At 40.5% G+C, this 23,224-nt stretch overlaps 1 protein-coding gene across 34 annotated transcripts in view; it reads right to left on the bottom strand.

Moving 5' to 3' along the window:
* CLASP2 (cytoplasmic linker associated protein 2) overlaps positions 1 to 23,224 on the bottom strand; it is a 193,847-nt gene that overhangs the window by 128,430 nt on the left and 42,193 nt on the right. For 33 of the 34 annotated variants that reach the window (XM_053263355.1, XM_053263378.1, XM_053263356.1 and 30 more), the window contains exon 7: positions 15,071 to 15,141. In XM_053263355.1, coding sequence (XP_053119330.1) covers positions 15,071 to 15,141 — 71 coding nt within the window. Of the gene's footprint in view, positions 1 to 8,881; positions 9,127 to 15,070; positions 15,142 to 23,224 lie in introns of those variants that run through there. The other variant, XM_053263389.1, reaches the window with a different exon arrangement.

Below are 23,224 nucleotides of genomic sequence, written 5' to 3'. Positions count from 1 at the left end.
CCCCCAAACAGCTGCCGCCGCCACCATTCTCCTCCCTCCCGGATGTCCCATCGCTATCCAGAACTCTTGCAAGAGCTGCCACAGATGGGATTAGTGACGGGTACACCTAGGAGAAATATATATAAAGAAGAAGATATCCATTTGAATTTTTGGCAGCCTATTACATTAGTTTCTTGTTCTGGTCTTTGGGGGGGGGGGGGCATCTATATTCTTTTTTGGAACAGCAATAGTGTAGTTTCGGCACTTATCTGTGGTTTCGGCACTCGTGGTTTCACATATCTGCCATTGGGCAATATATATCCAACCTAGTTATCTGCAGTACATAGCTTCACATATCCACAGTTTTTGGCAGCTCAGTTCTGCCCTTACATGGCTGTGCTCCTCAGAAACCATTGCACTGGAGCTTTTTGAGCCATTCGTGTGAAGCCTATTTGAGCCATTTCTGTGGAGCCTCTTGCATCATTGTACTGCATTGTAAGATGCTAATTATCACTTTTATAAATTTGATTTTAATTTTAATGAAATGTTATTCATCAAATACATTTAATTGACTTTTCAAATAAAAATAATTTTGATAATTATAGTACTGTATTAAATTGCAATTAAAAATTCATTAAAATTAAACATTTATTTTAATTATCCATTGAAAATTGATTTTCCTTGATTCTCACACTCCTCTTTGTATGTTTACTCGAACTGGATTTAATTTTGTGCTGCCTCTTTGGCCAGCTTACCAACCAATTAGGCCAAGGGGCTTGTGCTGCTGGGTGCTGGACTTCAGTGTGGGGTGAGGAAACATCATGATTACGCATTACTGGAGAAGTGGGGACATTGCTGGAGGAGCTGGCGAGTGGGAGAGCAGAGGTGGCCAAAGTACAGTGCTGTGCTCCATCCTTATTTCTGCTTTTACCCTGTTTTTTCAGTGATTTTTCAGTCATTTTCCTGCACTCTGGAACCTAACCCACCAATTCCCATTGAAAATTCATTCATTATCCATGGTTATAGGCCAGAACGGAACCCCCACGAATAATGAGGGCTGCACCGTTCAGGATTGGGACTGGCTGCTCTACAATTGCAGTAAGCTGCTTTATATAGTGTGGATTTTTTTGAAACCTGCATGTATGCATCCCCCTGACCCAATGTTCATCTTCAGCAAAAATATAAGAGGGCTCCTTCACTAAATGACAACTTAACCATTCAATGGCTCAATGACCTTCAACAATAGTCTTAAATGCTAGACTCACAGTCTGCTCAGCTTTTCATTCTTTAGACCCATCACACTTTCCCTCCCCTGCCATCAAGAGCACACCTAGGTATTTTTGGCGTCGGACCTGAGGCTGAAGTGCTTTGGAGGCCCCCTCCCCCGCTGTGAGACACCCCCCCCGCCCTTTTTTTTTTTTAAGAAATACCTCCTGGGCCACCCGGCCCCCGCCATGTGTGCCACCACCTGGCCCCCCAAGAGGCAGGAGGTCACGGACCCCCCGCCCCATGGTAAGTGCCTAAATGCGCCATTGTCTGTGATGGAAATGAAAGCTGTCCATAGTAACATTAGAATGACACAGAATTTTAGCATAGATATAACTAGGCAGCAGCATATCCCAACCTCTTAAAAAAAATGATAGCAGAAAGTAAAGTTCCTGTCTTTGGATGTCAGTGAAAACCTGTGTATTAGTTCAGACAGTGAGATGAATTACTTTAGTATTTTCTTATCTCTGTTATGCAATGTAATCAAGGTTGTGGAAGCTCATATGGTCATTTTTGAAGTTTTTTTATTTACCAATTTAAGCATTTTTGCATACATAAGGAACTCTCTATTGCGCAGAAACCACGTCCATTTGTGTGCCCTCTTTTACTTCTAAATCAATAGGCACTTGACAATATAAGGAGGAATGACTGGCCACAAGGAGCAACAGCAACACAATCTTAGCAATAACGAAAGATCAAAGAAAAGAGAAAGCTAGGACTTAAATCAATATTTCTGATCATTTAACTTTTAAAATGTTGTTAATATTCTGTTTTACAAAGATGCATAGAGAGGTTACAGGCAGGGATGCACATAAGTGGTATTCAGATACTTGTGACTTGTGATGAATACCATCTGGGGTCACCTCACTAACCTGTCCCCTCCTCCCACTGGCTGCCCTTGTCACCAGGGTTATCTGTGACAGGGATTCCCAGATGTCGTTGACTACAACTCCCAACATCCTCAGCTGCAATGGTCTTTGACTGGGGATTATGGGAGTTGTAGTCGACAACATCTGGGAAACCTTGTTACAGGGAACAATGCTTGTCACCGCTCCCCCGCTGTAACTCCTGGCACCTTCACCACTGCTTCACTTGTCAATTGCTCTCTGGGCCTCACAAAAACAGAAAAGGCCCATTCTGGTCCGCAGACAGGAACGAGGCTTTTCCCCTTCTGAGTGGCAGGAGAGCCAATGGGTACGGATGGTATGCAGTCCATTCCCAGCAGCTTTCCAGCTGCCCGGAAGGGGAAAGGCCCCCATTCTTGTCTGCAAACAGCAATGGGGCCTTCCCCACATCTGAGAGGCCCAGAAAACCACTGCTAAGAAATGTCAAGGGCATCAGGAACACTAAAGGCAGCAGCAGGAGCTGCCCATGGTGAGCAAAGGGCTGCATCACCCAAGTGGTAGAGCAGGAAGAGCTAGCAAGATGTCTGATATCTGTGAGTACTTAGTCCTAAAAGTCATTTGAACCCCTGATTATAGGGCTTTAAAGTACATTTATCAGAGCATTTTACTTTCTTGATGAAGTACTTCAAAATGCTCCTGGAAGAAGTACTGAATTATAGTCAATGTTTGGTTATTCAATTGAAATAAATGGTTGGACTCTGTGCAGTTTAAAAATGGACAGTTGCCTATATGAAAGAAACAAATCAATCACTGTACCAATTGGCAACTTCATTGGTACACCAAAAATAAAACCAATTTGGATAACTGAATGTAGCACACTGCTTCGAAAAGACTAACTTTCAGAAAGCAGGAGTTCCTACTCTGAAGAAAGCTTTAGACAGTGTTCTTAAGCAGTTTACTAGCAACATCTATCTATCTATCTAATTCTCTAAAGTGTACCCCGCGGCTAATCCTGCATTGCAGCTCTTGCAAGAGTTCGAGAGTGGAAGCACCATGGTGATTGGGCAGTGGGGATTCCATATGCAGATAGGGAGGAGGAGCCCGTGAGAGCAGAAGCACCATGGTGATTGGGCAATGGGGATTCCATATGTAGATAGAGAAGAGGAGACTGATGGTTAAGGTCAGTTGCAATGCAACTGTTACTGGTTGGAAGATGTTCTTGATTGTAGAGAAAAGGAATCATTCCGCCGCTCTCCCACCCCCCAGCCACAACAGTCCCAGTTCGTTCTCCGTCCTTGGAGGCTTGCGCAGCCAATCCGCTTGCTGCGCCAGCCTCCGCCCGGCCGCAGGCCTGGGCAATCCGCTTGCTGTAGAACTCTCTCTGCCTCGTATTGGAATAGGCTGCGCATGGACCGTATACCAGAATTTTATATAAAATTCCAGTAGATGGTCCATGCGCAGCCTGTTCCAATACGAGGCAGAGAGAGTTCTACAGCAAGCGGATTGCCCAGGCCTGCGGCCGGACGGAGGATGGCGCAGCAAGCAGATTGGCTGCGCAAGCCTCCAAGGACAAAGAACGAACTGGGACTGTTGTAGCTGGGGGCTGGGAGAGCGGCGGAGGAGGGAGATGGTGGGGTGAGGAGGAGGCGGTGGCGGGCCCTGGCAGAGGAGGTGGCCAATGGCCAGGCGGGTGAAAATGGTGGGGAGAAAGGGAGCTCAGCGGGAAGAGAAAGCATGGCCAGGGAGGGAAACCTGCCGGTGGCGGGAGGACAACGGGGACCTCCGGAATGATGGAGAACGAACTGGGGAGGAAGGGAGATGGGGAAGCAACGGGGAATGGACTGGGGCGGAGGAAGGGGAAGTGGCGGGGAATGGACTGGGGAGGAAGGGAGGAGGGAAGCGGCGGGGAGTGATTAGCGATTAGTCTGCTAGTATATATTTTTAAAAGAATAGTGGGCAGGGGTCTGCAAAGAGAGGGGTCATGTGAAGAGCCCCTTCAGGAGAAGGAGCTTGCCGCTGTGTGAATTAGATGAAGAAACAAGATGATCAAGATCGGTTAAGTCAGCAAAGGGGGGAGAGGGAGAAAATAAAGACAGAGCGGAAGAGAGGTGGGGGTAAGGGACGGGCCTGAGCCTGTCAGCAGCCTGAGGGGAATGAACGCCCATGGCGGTGGTGGCAGCGAAGCAAGGCCTGGTCAACTGCTGCTGCTCCTGTGGGTGAGAGTGGTGAGGTCTCTAGGGATAGGAGGCTACTTCTTAGCAAATAGGCTCCAGCAATGCTGCAGCCACGACCAAGAGGGGTGAGGCGGATGGAGTAAAATGATGAATGAGCGACCAAGAGGGGTGAGGGGGATGGAAACAATGGGATGGAGGAGGAGTGCGGCTTAGGTGAGGGTGGAGAGATCTCTGAGATGAGGGGGGCTGTGGCAGTGGGTGACGGGAGCAGTCAAGTACTAGCACGCAGATGCTCTAGATAGGTTAAGCTAGTATTAAGTAAAACAAAAAACCCAACTTGACCTCTAAAAATGTACATGTTCAAGCAATAATACTTGTTTGTACATTATCTTAACAGTGATGTGTTTAAGGACGGGGGTCTTCTTATATGAGACTAATTCCCAATATGTTTTGTAATAGTTTTACCTTTTTCTTGCAAAACATTTTCCAATTGACTTTTAGAATACAAAGTGTATGATTTTGAAGTGAAAGACGGAACCAAAGCTATGCAATTGTGTATGGTCACACTAAAAGTCTACAATTTTTCCTATTAAACTCTGTCTTTCAAAATGGGATCAACCTTTGATTTGGCATTTCAAAACAAGTTAGCAGAAGTTAAACTTATACTCAATGACAGTGAATGATGCATCATCCCATGAGTTCTAAGATACACTTAAGAAAAATTCGTGACTATTACACAGTAATGTGTTTCTCCATAATTAGCCCAAACAGCCATAATAGCAGCAGAAGCAAAATCTAAGAAGTGAGGAGAGGAGATCTTACATTGTTGTATCCGTGAAATCCATCAGTCACTACTATCATCTGGAGTGGCAGATTGCCCACCTGCCCTGGGACAAAAATAATCTGGCACTACCTGGCTCTGATTCTAAATATCATACTTATATGTGAGAGAGACTATTCTCTTCCAGTCACCATGGAATCTTTGAAGAGCACCAATGGAACAGTCATAGCAGTGACATCTAAGGACAGAGGAGTGGACAGTTTAGGTCTTCATCCCCCAAAGTCTTAATAAAATCACCACTGCTTTTTTAGATGTTATGTTTACAAACACAAATGTTTGTGTGTACATAAAATACATTTCACATAGATTGCATTGTGTATTTTCCTCTAGTTGGCAACTACATTGGAAGCCTCTTTTCAGAAAGCAAGGCAGAATATTTTAAATACATCAAAGTATGAAGACTCTTGCTGGCTCAAAAGCAAGCCCATGATCTTAATTTTGGTTAGATTTTGTAAGTATATAAACAGAACCTCCAACCAATCATGCTTTGGAAAGCAAGCACTAACACATAGATTTTGCCTTCAGTTGCCAAAGTAAACAATGGTTAGCACTTAGCTGGGATGGAAAGGAAACCTGAGCAGAACAAGGGAGGCCTGAGGCTCATTTCAGGAATATGGTTTAGAAGGCCATCTGACCTGAGCTATAGCCTAACTTAGAATCTAGCATTAGTTTTTCTTAATAATATAATCTTAACTTTGTCTCAGCAAATCTATTTGTTACACTTTTAAAATCAATAACAATTTATTTTAAGTTTCAACAGCATGCTGATGAAACAGAAGAATATTAATTAGCTTTCAACAGTCTTCTAAATCTCCAAATTAAACAAAATAGTGTGATCTTGTGCCCTGCATGATAGCAGTACACAGCAATTATGGTAGCTACAGCCTGAAAGCTCTAATCTGGTTAACAAGGGATATAACATTATCCTCTTCAAGGAACAGCTCACCAAAAAAAAAAAAAAAAAAAAATCCAGTGTCAAGAACTATTCTCGGTCAACTTTATTCAGAACCCCTAAAATTTGATTTGAAGATGCACTTTATTTAACATATTTATATACTGACCCAAACCTGCATCTCTACAACATCAGACATTTTTAGAAAGTAAGAAACTGCACATTCTCAAAATAGGACACGTATGTTTATCCCCCACCCCCATGTAATTTGAAGTCCTTGCTGGAGGAAGAGAAAGGGAAATAAAGGTTGTCAGGCAGCAAGTGCTGCCTGTAAACGATGGGGAGAGATCTCGCCCGGGGCTCTCTGCAGCCCAGGCATAGGCGGGGAAAGTTCTGTCTGGGCTCTCCTGGAGCCCAAACCACGCCCTCCTGTGGGATTCAGCAGCCCTTTCCATTGGCGGCCTGGGTTCTTTGAACCCGTATGGCACAATGGTGGCTCCACCCCTGGTAGCTGCAATGAAGATTCATGTTCGAAGTCAGTAGCTATGTGTGGCAATTAAGAGTATACCAAAACAATCTTCCTTGCATTTCAATTCTCAGCATGCTTAAGGCAAATTTACTCATCTCTTAAAAATATGTTTAGTTATCATTGAACAAAGAATGAATATTTAACCAAACAAAAGCCAAACCAAAAGTTTTGCATATGAAATGTTTTGCATTGTTCCCTTTTAAAAGGGGAACAACACGCACTGGGATCCAAAGAGCTTCCTGTGTGAATAGAGGGGTACTCAGAACTAGAAAGGATTGGCAGGGGGCGGGGATTTAGACTTTGGCTGATTTTGCCTTCCAGCTAAAGCCTCCCTGTGTCAGCCCAGATCCCAACCATTCTGGCCAGTCCCCCAGCTCACAGAAATAGCTTTGGTGTGGGGCCCAGCATGCTACAGAGAAAAGAAAGAAGCATTGCACAAGCATAATTGTGTGTTTCTTAACGTGTCTTCTGTGGATCCACAGAAGAAAAAGAATTTAGTAACTCACAAAAGAGTATTATTTTCAACTATTACTCTATATAGCAACATTGAACTTTGCAATGGGCAAACAAAACATCAACATACTGAATTCCTCAAAAATGTGATAAAAAGTAAACTCAAGAGAAACTTCTACACAATCATCCTACACACACCTAAGATATTACTCAAAGCTCTTCCACATCAGTGTCAGTTAACTTTTGGAACAGTATTTTAGTACTTTTGCTAATGATCTAGTTGACATAGTCACCAACACAAAGCTGAAATAAATCCTTCCATAACCAAGACATACAATTATTTAAACTTCAGATTTTCTCTGAGGTGTAAGCTAAACATCTTGATTTAAAATAGGAATTCAAAATAATGCCCATTTGTGTGGAAAGAAACTCAGTTAAAATATAATCTACGTAAAATGTTTACAACCTAAACAATTACTAACAAAATAGAAACAGCATTTCCTTTAAAAGCAATAGCCTTTTTTCACACGCAATAATAGACACAAGGGCTATTTATGGTAGTAATGGCAAGTGCCATGCAGCAAGTGTTGCAGTAACTTAACAACAATAAGTTCATACCCAATCTAAGAATGTTAAAAAGATGTCAATTTTGGAGTTGCCAGTAAAAATCCAAAAAAATATCATTTTTGTTCGACTAAGACTGAGAAAGCTTATTTTTAAAATAGTTTAAATTACAGAGACTGCCATGCAGTTATAAAGCAAGCCACATTTAGAAGCTTTCAGTCAACTATTTAAATTGTCATGCTAACTATACAGTAATAGAAACATAAATGTTATAGAATTATGCAACAGTTTTAAACAACAAAATTTACACTACAGTCTAGTTTCCAACAGATTAGAACATATCAAACATCTTGAGGATTCAAGAATGTAAGAATGTTCCATTTTGCAAATATATATGTATAAGTAATATCTATAAGAAATACAGAGGAGAAATCACTGCTCAGGAGTAGAGCACATGCTTTGCATGCAGAAGACCCCAGGTTCAATCCCTGGCATCTCCAGGAAGGACTAAGAAATATCTGTCTGGAGAGCAGCCAGTCAGTGTAGACAATACTGAGCTAGATGGACCAATAGCCTGGGACAAGGCAACTTCCTATGTACATTACCTCTGTGTCATTTTAGGTACTACACCATTTCTGACCGAAAAACTGCTGCACCTTGAACAAATTATCTAGGTCACTAAATATAAATCAATTTAATACACATATTAATGACAGATAAATAGTATAACCAATTGTACAAAGGCTAGACCATTTTTTAAAGCAGCATCTGTAGTTAGTTACACTGCCACAGCATTTAAAGTAAAAGATTTCACACTATCTCTCCCTCTCCCTCTCTCTCACACACACACAAAATAAACTGTCTTAATCTTTCGATCCACAGAACCCTCTATGCAGATTGTTGTCATCATTGCACAATATCATACATGAGGTTAAAATCCAACTAAGCCATCTATCTGACATTTCAAGGACTTTTAAGATACTTAAAACAAACCTTGTTTTAAAAATATTCTGTAATTACTTTAGGTGCTGCCTTCTCATTGAAAAGTGTAGATACTTTCTCACTGTTCATACGCAGACAAGATGAAATGTCTTGCTCATCACCACACAAAACCACAAGCAGCCCAGGACACACAGATGAAAAGCACAATGCTAGTCTTTATTTACACATTTTTACTGCCGCTGAAGCTTAATTTAAAGTCTCTAACCTAAAAACCAGCCATAAGTAAATGATGGTACAACACAAACGTGTGTTTGTTATGTTTAACACGGTAAGGTTGTTTCAACATTAAAGTGCTCAGAAGCCCAGGGTGAGCAATTAAAAAAAAATTGCACTCACCATCCCCGACAGCCATTACACAGTTGAAAAGCTACCAGGTTTTTCAAACGATCCAACAATAATCTCCGAATGACTATATGTGCCTGCGCCACTCTCAATCCAGTGCAGCATGAAGACGGAGCACTGTGTGACCCAGTCAGATCTGCAGTTCTATACTGCAATAAGCAACAGCTGCTACACCACTTCAAAATAGAAGTCCTGCTTCTTACAGGAAACTCCTTCCATCCAATGCAGCCAGCCTCATTCTTGCTAAACCAAAGATGTACTCCATTAGAATAAGATACTCCCTGTTAGAGTAAGATTCCCCCCTCCCACTCCACTAGCTGTGTGACTTTTTCTTTAAAGACACCGCTCACAACCAATCAACATTATTCTATAGGGACTTTTAATGCAGTCATCAAAACACAAGGCATGTGTTCAAAAATCATGCTTCCATTCCCTAAAGATCTGTGTGTAATTGGGAGTGGTCACATGACCCAATTATAATCTGATTTACATATCTACAAACCAAAGATGTGCCATTTTCCTGTTTAGCCTTTTTTTCCACCCTGTCTTCTCAATCTCCCATTGTGTACAGCCTTAACTGGCTGCTGTAAACAAATCACGTCAAAGGCTTTTTTGTTCAAAGAAAGCTGTGTCGCTCAACAAAGATTGCTTCTGGTAGAGACAGCGACATAAAACTGAACCAACCACATATGAGGCAAGTCTGCAGTGTTTCTCTCATCAACAATAGTTTCATTTCTCAGTCATACACTGAAGACAAGCTCATCACATGCCACAGAATTCTGAAACAAATGTACAAACACAATCTAATGCCTTAAAGAAAATATAATTTAAAAATTATATATAAAAATGCCAACTTTAGAAAAGTGTTAGTATTAAAAATATTAAATCCCTGCATTATCGAGCTATTTATGTATTTCATTAAGAATATTTATATCCCACTTTCCACATGCAGTGCTCAAAACAATTTATACGGCTTGAAATTTAAAAGCAAGTAGAGAGGCAACAATAAGAGAACCACTCTATTCAGATCATGATCAAAACATTCCCTTTATAACAAATGCAAGTGGACAACCACACATTTTAATGAGCATTAATTTAGGGGGGGAATCTTCATACACAGTCTGTTCATTCACACACAAGACACTCAGAAATATACTCTGCTCCCCTATACCCTTAAAACTGAAATCACCAGAGATTCTCTCACTTACAAAAAGTGGCAATGGATAGTTGGGGTTTTTAGCAAGGGTGCAGGGGCAGGAGTGAACCAAGGACCCTTATCCTCCCCCACACCATACTGGAAATATCAGCAGGCAGACAACTGAATGGCCAGTGCCCTGGTACATACTGCCTTTCCTCTCCCAACTGGTGAGATGATATGCATGCACGGTGGCCATGTGCGTGCTGGCGTCGTGTGCAGGGGCAGCTGGGAGACACCCCACCAGCACGTGAAGATATCCAGGGAGAGTGGGAGGAAGAGCAGGTGTGGATCTGCTCTCCTCTGTTAAAGGGGCTGTGGAAGCCCTCATTTTTAAAAGGAATTTGCTGCTGATTGATGCCGAATTGCTTTTCGGCACATCCCTATTTTAAATAATATTTTTTCATTTGAAAGTATTTCTTTTCTTTTTTTTACATTTTAAATATCCTGCTCTTCCTCTGAAGTGACTGGCTCAGAGTCACCCAGCAAGTATCATGGCTGAATGGGGATTTGAACTCGAGTCTCCCCGGTCCTAATCCAGCACTCCAAATAGGCTTATTGCAAGACAACTGCTCCTGATAGATTAAAGTTTTAAAATTATCAAAATAGATTCTAATTAAAAGCCTGCAAAAATAGGGGAGTCTTGAGGTTCTTCCTGAAAACAGAGAAGAAGATGTTCTTATTTCAGTAGAGAGCATATTCCAGAGCCCTGGGGCAGCCACAGAGAAAGCCCGGTCACGGGTCGCCATCAAATGAGCTAGTGGCAACCATAACCTGACCTCTCCGGAAGATCGTAAAAGGCGGGAGGGTATATGACAAAGGAGGCGCTCTCTTAAATAGCCTGGACCTAAGCCGTTAAGGGCTTTATAGGTAAGAACCAGCACTTTGTATTTCACACAGAAATATATCAGCAGCCAGTGCAGTTCTTTCAAAACTGGTATTATGTGATCCCTTCGTGTTGTCCCAGAGACCAATCTGGCTGCTGCATTCTGTACCAATTGTAGTTTCCATACTATGTACAAAGGCAGCCCCATGAAGTGTGCATTACAGTAGTCAAGTCTGGAGATTACCAGCATATGTACCACTGTTTTAAGGTCATTCGCCTCTAGAAATGGACACAGCTGATGTATCAGCCGAAGCTAATAAAAAGTGCTCCTGGCCACACTTCAGCCTGAGAAACCAGGTTGAGAGATGAAAAAACATCTGCTTAAACAATAGTGAAGATCACTGCTTTAAGCCATTGAAATCCAGTTCGTTTTCCACTGTGTCATACAATTCAACTAACAGGAGTGCCCTGCCCTTTGAGGACACATTATCAGGATGAAAAGGCAACAGCAAATATTAGCTAGTATCGCTGAAATTCACCCTTCCCTTCCATGCAGGAGCACAAGTGCTCTCCCACACATAACTCTTCGTCCAGATGTCAGCTAAAAAAAGAGATATAAAGCAAATAGAGGTGTTTGTGAATTAATTAAGTGACAAATATCTGTGGCGTAAACGCACACAAGTTAGTGTGCTGCAATTGTAGTGACAATTCTAAAAACCTACATTTTTCAAATATGTTCCAAGTCTGTGGCAATGAAAATGCAATATGGTCTTCCCTTCCCCCAATACCATATAAAATGGGCATTAAGACAGCAGGCAAGTTCTCTATGGCTGGACAAGGATGACTAGAGAATCCACTTTGATTGTCCCGATTTTGGTTGGGCATTGTGAAGTGGAAGAAACACTGAAGGCTTCAACCATTTTTAATCACAATACCTTTCTCCAACATTTAACACACCATACTGGAATCCTCTTACATCCTGTAGAAGGAGGAACATTTACAAATCTCAGGTCTCCAAAAATAGGAGTTCTATAAGCTCTGCTGCTGTCAGCTATGTCTGTTTCCATGGAAATGGTTGTTCATTTGCTGATAAATAGGAGATGCCTAACACACCTCTCGCTTGCAAAAATATCAAATCAATTCTCATAAGGTTAAAAATGAGACAGCTGGTTGCAGCCTTAAGACTTGGGATTCGCCAGTAGCCACATTAGCAGCGTCATGCAGCACAGACACCATGCAACATACACATCTTGAAAACAAAAGGTACTTATTATGGTTCCGATACTTGCATAGACATGCAACAGAAAGTATGCCACCTTGCATTTACTGGAAGATGATGTAAATTTAAAAAGAAGCTACAGAGCAAATGTTATTCCCTGTGTCATAATATGCTTCGGCCATAAAAGCGACACAGAATTATCCATATGATACTAACAGGACTGAAGAAAAGCAGAGTCAAAATATAATTATACACACTTTGGTATCTCATCTTACATACATAACTGTTTTCTCACATGATTGGTTCACACATATAAGCAGAGAAATGGTACAGAAGCTTGCCCACAGAAGATGCAAGGCATCTCACAGAAATTGGATGCGATAAAATTCCCTGCTTACAGACAGTGTCACTGAATCTTCTATGAGCAGCTATTCACTTAGAGCAGATCAACATTACAAGAATCAGCTTTTAGAGTCAAGAACATCCCAGACAAATATATCTAGATTCTAGATAGGATGAGCACATAAGCACGCTGTTACTTCAGATAGCCCATTCCACATTTGACTTAGGGCCAATTCAGACAATATTTTTAAAGCAATAGCCCACAAGGCAAGGAAAAGAGAGAGCATGTCATTCTGGCCTCACCTATCCAGCTGCCAGCTCCACACCTGCATTATCATGTGGGGCTGCAACATCTGAACTGGCCCCTAATCATACGGTCTAAATACTGTAACATGCATACTGTGCAATTAGGAGCTTGTTCAGAAGATCCAGCCCCACATGATCATATGGATGCAGAGCTTATAGATGCATGATCATATGGAGTGGCAACTTTCACTTTTTCTCACACAAAGAGTTGCTACTTGGATGGTATGATATGAACCAGCTGCATAATTCCTTTTGTCAAACTCAGAATTCGTGTCTCTAATCATAAGTCTCTCAGATGTCATTTCACTCTAAACATTAATACAGCTAAACACACTTCCATTTCTAGACCTTACTCCTAATTTTTAGTTCCTCCTTACACCAACACAACACATTTTCCCACTCTATGTGATTTGTTGCACCTCAGCTTCTGCAGCTGAGGTTTTCCCTTTACAGGTGAAACTCGGAAAATTAGAATATCGTGCAAAAGTCTGTTAATTTCAGTAATGCAAATTAAAAGGTGAAACTGATATATGAGACAGACGCATTACATGCAAAGCGAGATAAGTCAAGCCTTAATTTGTTATAATTGTGATGATCATGGCGTACAGCTCATGAAAACCCCAAATCCACAATCCCAGAAAATTAGAATATTACATGGAACCAAGAAGACAAGGATTGAAGAATAGAACAATATCGGACCTCTGAAAAGTATACAGTGTACTGTGCTTGATTGGCCAGCAAACTCGCCTGACCTGACCCCATAGAGAATCTATGGGGCATTGCCAAGAGAAGGATGAGAGACATGAGACCAAACAATGCAGAATTGCTGAAGGCCGCTAATGAAGCATCCTGGTCTTCCATAATACCTCATCAGTGCCACAGGCTGATCGCATCCATGCCACGCCGCATTGAGGCAGTAATTGCTGCAAAAGGGGCCCAAACCAAGTACTTAATACATATGCATGCTTATACTTTCCAGAGGTCCGATAGGTCTATAAAATCACGCATGGTGCGGAGAAAATGGAGAGAAATTCTTTTCCCTCTCACACAACACTAGAACCAGGGGTCATTCCATGAAATTGATTGCCAGGAGGTCTAGGACCAACAAATGGAAGTATTGTTTCACACAACGCGTGATCCACTTGTAGAACGCTCTGCCACAGGATGTGGTGACAGCCAACAACCTGGATGGCTTTAAGAGGGGTTTGGATAACTTCATGGAGGAGAGGTCTATTATCGGCTACTAGTTGGAGGGCTACAGGCCACCTCCAGCCTCAGAGGCAGGATGCTTCTGAGTACCAGTTGCGGGGGAGTAACAGCAGGAGAGAGGGCACGCCCTCAACTCCTGCCTGTGGCTTCCAGTGGCATTTGGTGGGCTACTGTGCGAAACAGGATGCTGGACTAGATGGGCCTTGGGCCTGATCCAGCAGGGCTGTTCTTATGTTCTTAATCTTTGGTCATAAATTAACCTATAACATTCTGGAAAGAACTTTGCTTGAAACACTTGGCTGATTTAAGCAAAATTTTAAAATGGCAAAAAGGGGAGATAGGAAGTCTTCGAAAACATTCCCATGCCTGAAAGACAAATGCATACTCCTATGATAACTATCTTAGAAAATATAACAGAGCTGGAAAGGCAACAAAAATATAAGCAACATGAACAAGTCTCACATATAAATCACCAAATAAAGGAATGATAGGTGTGCAATATAATGAAATCGAATGAAAAATTCTGAATATTCAAGATTAAACACACAAGAACAAAATTCACATATCCTGTATCAAATTCAAGCATCACTAAGTAATTAATAATTAAGCTACAGGAAAAAGTATTTCAGATACTCCTAACAACTAGAATTGTATCTAAAAATAGGTAGCTTTCTAGGTAACAAGATATTGTCTCATCCATAAAAATGGACAACTAACCCCTATTGTATTTTTTATCAGATACATTTTCTGAATCAAGATCTCCTAGGTCAAAATTTCTGGTCAGATATTTCTGAATGTTATGTGTGTTAAACTGCACCAAAGCCTCATTTCCAGCAAGAAAGATTCTGTGAAACAAACTCATCACAGAACTATTTGTACACTTAAGCTACTATGTATTTGTACAATGATATTGATATAAAACTTGTTTGATACATTTAATTATTATAAAATAGAAGGCAGCGTAACACCCTAAACTTGATTTTAGAATAATTAAAAAACGTTCCTAATACAAAGTTAGACCTCTTTAAGGCCATTTAAAATCAACTACTTTTGACACTGAGGTCATATGCACTGCTGAACACTCACCACTGATGTTGCCTGAAATCATATTGCCACAGTTTTTCACTTCATCAAATTTCATAAATATTGTTTGTAACCTGGGGAAGGAAAAGAATACATCAGACCAAATAAAAACACCTCATTCCTCCTCCTCATCCAATTATTTTATTATTGTTAGTACTAGTAGTAGTAGTAGCAGTAGTAGACTTCTGCTCAAGCAACAATTTATGAAATTTCCAGCAATACTACAAACACAAAGAATGAAACACTAGAGATACACAGCTTGCAAGATTGTGTTGAGCTATGGTCTAGTTTAAGTTTAATGTACAAACAGAAAGAAAAGTCATATAATTAAATGAAGATTGGAACAAGACACATTTCTTACTTTAATTACAAGTAAAATATCATATATCCATAACTTTCCAAGTAGCAAGACTGTATTTTCCCAACTACGCATGTTCTGAATTGCTCTTCAATTATCCATACAAAACACACTCAAATCTAAGTTCACTCATCTATTTCCAGGTTGTTGTTCCTTTGGTATTTCCATATTCTATTTGCAGATAGCTCTGATCATTCTTTTACATGTCCAAGCCATTTTAGCTTCTGTGTCCTAATTTCAGTAGCTACTGTTGGCTGCTTTCCTGGTGCTTGCTGTTCCTAGAGCTTTCTAATCCTCCAGATGTTAGATTTGCTAATTCTTTTTACGTATTCCATAATCTTATGCCCTGTTTTATTATTTAAAATCTATAGCCCAAGTTTCAAAGCTATATCTTTTCCATAAGTCCTACAACTGTATTATACATATTTAAATATATGCCAAGATAAAGCAGCTTGTGGGGCAAGTTGCATCACAAGTCCTCAATTGTGGGAAAGCATACTCTAATATGTTGTTTCACTGCTTAGAAGTATAATTTTTACAGCACCCCATGTGTATTACTTTCACTTCAAAAGGATAATGTATATAGGACTATGTTTTATTGGAAAAACAAAGTCCAAAACTTGTGTAGTTGAACTGCCCACTGTTGTTGCAGACATGAATACAAATTGCAAGCCTCATAGCAATGAACAACTTAAAATATAAGAACATGAGTAGTATGAAAACAATGAGTAAGTGATCAAAGTGTTTCTCAACAATTCATATTCGATCAGTAAAAATGAAGTGTTGACTATAGAGTACTGCTTAGTTTTAGATTAATGTAGTAAATGCTATCCAATTGCAATCAAGAGCTTGTCCCAGACTAGAAATTGTTTTAATTCTGTGAATTGTTTATAGTAATTGTTTGCATTCTGTGCAAGTGTATTGATCATTTTTATTTTATTTTTACATTATAATTTGGATTATGTACACCGCCTAGAGAGAGCGCTATCAGGTAGTATTCAAATATGAACTACCTTAAGTGGTGCAGTAGAAAAATGCTTGACTAACAAGCAGAAGGTTGCAGATTCGAATCCCTGCTGATACTGTATCGGGCAGCAGTGATATAGGAAGATGCTGAAAGGCATCATCTCATACTACGCGGGATGAGGCAATGGTAAACCCCTCCTGTATTCTACCAAAGAAAACCACAGGGCTCTGTGGGCGCCAGGAGTCAAAATCGATTTGACAGCACACTTTATACAAAATATGAATGATATAAAATATAAATGATAATATAATCATAATCACCAATAGCACCATTAGTGTGGACAGTGTGTTTTACAATGCATTAAGAGGCAGGTCCCTGTTCCAAAAAACTTACAATCCTGCATTTTGCCACAGAGAAGACAACAGAGTTGCAAGAGGAATGGAGATGGGATAGACAGGGAAAATGTGCATTTATTTCACAGATATGCACTTAGGCTCAGTTATAGCAGAGAATGGGAATTAAGGCCCTGGATCTTAAGTGTACATCTAAAACTATAAAGTGCAACTCCAGCAAATATGTCTTGTAAACATGTTTATCATACGATTCATGGAGTCTGTCAGACTCCCAGGGGACGAGGTGAGCTCCAAGACCAGAATGACTGGAGCAACCCCAAAAAGGTCAGCCTCAGGAACAGCCAGGGAAAGAGATTAGCTTGTCACCTGAGTACTTCTCCTGCTTTGCTGCATTCAGCCAGTTCCCTCTCCTGGAGAACTCCTGGCTCCCATACTCAGAAGCAGCTCCTCCTCATCAGCTGCCATGTCTTTAAATACCTCAGTGCAGAGCTGACAGGGCTTAAAACCTACTTCCAGCCCTGCCCCCCCCTTCCTGACCTTGCTTCCTGTTTCCTGCCACACCCAACCTAGCTGTCTCCTGCAGCATTCCCTGCCTTGCCCTCTCAACCCCACTGGGATCCAATCAGCTTGGGCCCTTCTCATCCCTCCACTGGCTCCTAAAGAGAATGAAAGCCTAAGAGGAGGGATGCCACGCCCTTCTCCAGCCTCCACAGGGCCACCCAAGCGACCAGGTAAGATGGCATCCCGACAGAGTCAGGAATGGTCACAGTTCTGTGTCCAGTGTACACTGTGGCAAGCCCAGGTTTGCCTCTGCATAATGTGTCAAACGGTTCTTCAGGAAGATCTACAAGTGAGTGGATATTGCTGACTACTTACTTCAATGGAAAAAATATATATTATACTGAGTGTATATATATGACTAGAAGGTGATACTAGTAAGATTTATAAAGCATATTAGCTCAGTTTCATATCTCCTTTCAGAAAGGATTTTCTTGGTCAATGTTTTCAATTCTGGGCAAAGAACCTATTATTATGAACAACAAGTAAGTATTCAATGTCCTTTGCAAGTAATTTTTAAATTTAGGAATAACCTGACAGAACAGCTAAGAGGCATTAGTAAGTATATGATGCAGTTCTGAACAGAGTGAGATTTATTTTATTTTTGAAGAGAGAAGTTACCTGGACTACAACTGACACATGGAGAAGTTCAAAGCCATAGTATATTTCCAAAGATGTAATTACAGAAGTAACAACTGCATGCTGAACTGCAGAGTACCTCTCCCGTCAGCATGACTGACAGGCTTTAGCAAATTAGCACTGAGTACTCCCATTGAAATTAATACGACAAGTAAAATTGTCCCATTAATTCCAATGGAAGTATTCAAGAGTAACTTAATCTGGATGTAAGCCAGTGACTGGAGTAGCCTGTCTGAAAAACAAATTTTAAGTGTGTGTGCGCGTGCGCATGCGCGTTCATACACACAAAATCTGTAAGGGGTACCTGAGCTGAACATTTGCAACAGAAGCAGTACACTTGTTTTAAAAAGTTGTGAACCCCTCTTCCAAGGAATAGCTGAAGCAGCACATATGAAAGGTTTTACTATTATAATTTGGTAGAGGATTGAAGGATTTCTAAGAATTTAAGTAGGAATAAAAATCTCATTAAGATCCAAGTAGTGTGTGGGAAGGGCATTCTTTTGTTTGCTACTGAAAGAAAGAATTCTAACATCTTGCATAATCATCTACCACAGTCCACATCACTGTAAAATGGTGATAATCCTGCCTCTGTGTGCTCGTTGGGTTATACAGGTTAAGCAGGCAAGAATTAAGGCCCAATCACAATGGATCAAGAAAAAGCCTGGGAAACGGAAACCTGCTTTGTGAAGCATTTTACTCACTTTCTTTTTTTCACTCTTATGAAAGTGGTCATTTCTCTCTCCCATTCTAGATCTCCAGAAAAAAGATAAATTAATAATTTATCCCTCAGCATCTTAATATTTCTAGTTTTAGCTGCAACTAATGCACACTCTTCCAACCATTATGCTGCACCGCTGCTGCTGAGAATGCTGCCTACCCCAGCCATTTACTGTCATCTTTAGATCTACAGTTCTTCTGGTGATCCAACCATAAACTTTGATTGTGAAAGGGAAGCACAAACTAATCTAAATTAACTGCATTAAAATGTGTCCAATGTATTCAACATAAAGGGGGAAACATGAACTCAAAATCAAGACAATTTTTCTTCCCAGATTAACACAAATACTGCAATCTACTACCTTAAATTAAAACAAATACAAATAAACCAATCTACATTATGCATGACAAGGGAGTGGCGGTGATTACTGCAGCATTTTGATGTTGAAGAAAACATGACTTAAGAATACCTAAACGTGTGTGCTGCAGAGAAGAAAGGTGTATTTCTAGATAAGGTTTCTCAACCCTTTGAGCACTGGAGCAAGTTACATTTACCAGTTCAAAATGAACTTACCCAAATGTATCAAGGCTACATTACACAGCCTTTGTAAACACTTTAAAAAGCTGTACTCTCTTGCTTCCACTGGTTTCCAGAGGTTAGACTGCTTTACTATATAAAATAACGGGGACCAAGTTTAACTACTTGCTAGCATGTCACTATACTTCCTATCAATGAACGAACAGTTTGATGTGGTCATATAAGTGCTTCTGAAATAGTAGCAAGATCCTTACAGGACCAGGACTGCATCTTCTTTGGAACTTGTCTCTTGTTCACTGTGCATTAGATTTCAGGGCAACTCAAAACACTACAAAAAACTGCTCATTTAGCACCCATGTTCACTAAACATCAGCTCAGTTGCATCACTGATCCCAATACCTCACTAATGCTACAGTAACTGTGGCCATCAGCTATCAGGAAATACCTTTAAAGACTACAAAATATGTGTCTCTCAGTCCTGTAGGCATCAGGACTATCAAACAAAACCTCTCTCATCTAGGAGTACAAGCTCATCACCTACAAGGCAACATACCACAATCACACTAACACTACCCTGTGGCATCTAATATATATACAGTGGTCCCTCGACCTACGAACTACTCGACTTACGATGTTTTCGAGTTATGAATGACAAAAAAGACCGGAAGTCGTTGCTGTTTTAGATGTGGCTTACTCGACCTACGAATTTTTAGATGCGGTTTCCTCGACTTACTAATGTTTTCAGACCTCCGTGGATGCACTTTTCGACTTACGAAAATTTCGACCTCCGAACGTGCGTTCGGAACGGATTCTTTTCGTAAGTCGAGGGACCACTGTAATGAAAGGAAAGCTTCTGTACAGTCACAGCTATCTCAACTACCAGTCAAGTTCAGACATTTACTAATATTTTTTAATTAAAGTTTATTTTTAATAGAAAGTTAAAATAAAAACATAGTTAAGTCCAGACATTCTAAATTACAGATGGTATTACAAAATGACAATCCATAGCAATCATATTGCAAAACTCCCAGATAGCAAAGGAATAAAAGTGTGTCTATAAAATTTGAGAAAAACCCTCATGTAAAGGAAAGTAAGATAACAATAAACAAAAACTAGAAACATTAGTAAAAGACTAAAAAGCAACAATAATAATTGTAAATAATCAAACAGATAACTACTTAAGTAGTGTGTACTTAAATAATTAATGTAATATCAATATACAGGTGAAACTCAAAAAATTAGAATATCGTGCAAAAGTTCATTAATTTCAGTAATGCAAATTAAAAGGTGAAACTGATATATGAGATAGACGCATTACATGCAAAGCGAGATCAGTCAAGCCTTAATTTGTTATAATTGTGATGATCATGGCGTACAGCTCATGAGAACCCCAAATCCACAATCCCAGAAAATTAGAATATTACATGAAACCAATAAAACAAGAATTGTAAATAGAACAATATCGGACCTCTGAAAAGTATAAGCATGCATATGTATTCAGTACTTGGTTTGGGCCCCTTTTGCAGCAATTACTGCCTCAATGCGGCGTGGCATGGATGCTATCAGCCTGTGGCACTGCTGAGGTGTTATGGAAGACCAGGATGCTTCAACAGCGGCCTTCAGCTCTTCTGCATTGTTTGGTCTCATGTCTCTCATCCTTCTCTTGGCAATGCCCCATAGATTCTCTATGGGGTTCAGGTCAGGCCAGTTTGCTGGCCAATCAAGCACAGTAATCCCATGGTCATTGAACCAGGTTTTGGTACTTTTGGCAGTGTGGGCAGGTGCCAAGTCCTGCGGGAAAATGAAGTCAGCATCCCCATACAGCTCGTCTGCGCAAGGAAGCATGAAGTGCTCCAAAATCTCCTGATAGACGGCTGCGTTGAGCCTGGACTTAATGAAGCACAGTGGACCAACACCAGCAAATGACATGGCTCCCCAAATCAACACAGACTGTGGAAACTTCACACTGGACTACAAGCATCTTGCATTGTGTGCCTCTCCATTCTTCCTCCAGACTCTGGGTCCTTGGTTTCCAAAGGAGATGCAAAAGTTGCTCTCATCAGAAAAGAGGACTTTGGACCACTGAGCAACAGACCAGTTCTTTTTTTCTTGAGCCCAGGTAAGACGCTTCTGACGTTGTTTGTTGTTCAGGAGCGGCTTGACAAGAGGAATACGACATCTGAAGCCCATGTCCAGGATCCATCTGTGTGTGGTGGCTCTTGATGCACTAACTCCAGCCTCAGTCCACTCCTTGTGAAAGTCCCCAACACTTTTGAATGGCCTTTTCCTGACAATCCTCTCCAGGCTGCGGTCATCCCTGCTGCTTGTGCACCTTTTTCTTCCACACTTTTCCCTTCCACATAACTTTCTATTAGTGTGCTTTGATACAGCACTTTGGGAACATCCAACTTCTTTTACAATTACCTTTTGAGGCTTTCCCTCCTTATGGAGGGTGTCAATGATGGTTTTCTGCACAACTGTCAAGTCAGCAGTCTTTCCCATGATTGTGATTCCTAATGAACCAAACTGAGAGACCATTTAAAGGCTCAGGAACCCTTTGCAGGTGTTATGGATTGATTAGCTGATAGGAGTGGGACACCTGGAGCCTAGACTGTTGAACCTTTTCACAATATTCTAGTTTTCTGGGATTGTGGATTTGGGGTTTTCATGAGCTGTACGCCATGATCATCACAATTATAACAAATTAAGGCTTGACTTATCTCGCTTTGCATGTAATGCGTCTGTCTCATATATCAGTTTCACCTTTTAATTTGCATTACTGAAATTAATGAACTTTTGCACGATATTCTAATTTTTCGAGTTTCACCTGTAAATCTAAGTTCAATAGTAAAAAAATATTGATTGCCATTATGGCTGTCTCAATGGTAGTTATAAATTTAAATATCTATTGGAGTCTATTAGAGCTTAAGCATGTATAGAAAATGCCAGCTATGTTAAATTTATTCTTTTCCCATCCAAAAGATAATACCAATAACTTTTCCTCAACATACATCTTCATTTTCCACTCCAAATAAAGAATGATCTTGCCATAAACAATATCTCTGCACAGCTAATATTTACTCACAGGAAATTTTTTAACCCCAAGAGTTGCTCTCAATCATCTCTTGTCCAGGAGATAATGTTAAAGCCTTAAACCTAGGTTTCTTATCTACCCATTAAAAAATCTCATTAATCTCCACAGTAATAACCTGTAAAAAATTGGAGGGAGGGATTTAATCTCTGGTCTTGAACCACATTCTCCCACGTTAAGTCCCTCCGTGGAAGAATTCTCCTTGAGTTTGAAAACCTGATTGGTTTGTTTATTATTTACAAGTATATTAATCGTGATAAAATAATTTCTTATTTGTAAGTTTTTCTTCAAGAAGAGGCAAACGACAAATGAGACATTTACCTTTGGCATATAACTAAGTAAAACTTCTCAATCCGAATCCCTATTTATGCATTACTAATGATTATATTACAGAGAATACCACCGATCCCTATGTAACTAAGTGAGGCCTCACAATCTAGAATCCCTATTTCATGCATTGTTACATGATTATATATCATGATTATATAATCATATATCATGATTATATATCATGTATATATCATGTATCAATCTCCCTTGGTTGGGCAAGGTGATTGAGAGGGTGGTGGCCGACCAGCTCCAGGCAGTCTTGGAGGAAACTGATTATCTACAGTGAGGGAAATAAGTATTTGATCCCCTGCTGATTTTGTCCGTTTGCCCTCTGACACAGAAATGACCAGGCTATAATTGGAATGGTAGGTTTATTGTAGCTGTGAGAGACAGAACAACAAACAAACCCTCAAAAGCCCAGTGCCCAAAAGTCAGCGATGGATTTGCATTGTAGTGAGGGAAATAAGTATTTGATCCCTTCACAAAAGATGTCTTAGTACTTGGTGGCAAAACCCTTGTTGGCAAGCACAGAGGTCAGACGTTTCTTGTAGTTGGCCACCAGGTTTGCACACAACCCAGGAGGGATGTTGTCCCACTCCTCTTTGC

This window comes from Hemicordylus capensis, chromosome 6 (genome assembly GCF_027244095.1).
Source record: "Hemicordylus capensis ecotype Gifberg chromosome 6, rHemCap1.1.pri, whole genome shotgun sequence".
In the NCBI taxonomy this organism is placed as follows: Eukaryota; Metazoa; Chordata; class Lepidosauria; order Squamata; family Cordylidae; genus Hemicordylus; species Hemicordylus capensis.
Note: the sequence above shows the minus strand (reverse complement) of the source record. Positions and strands in the feature narration are given on the sequence as shown.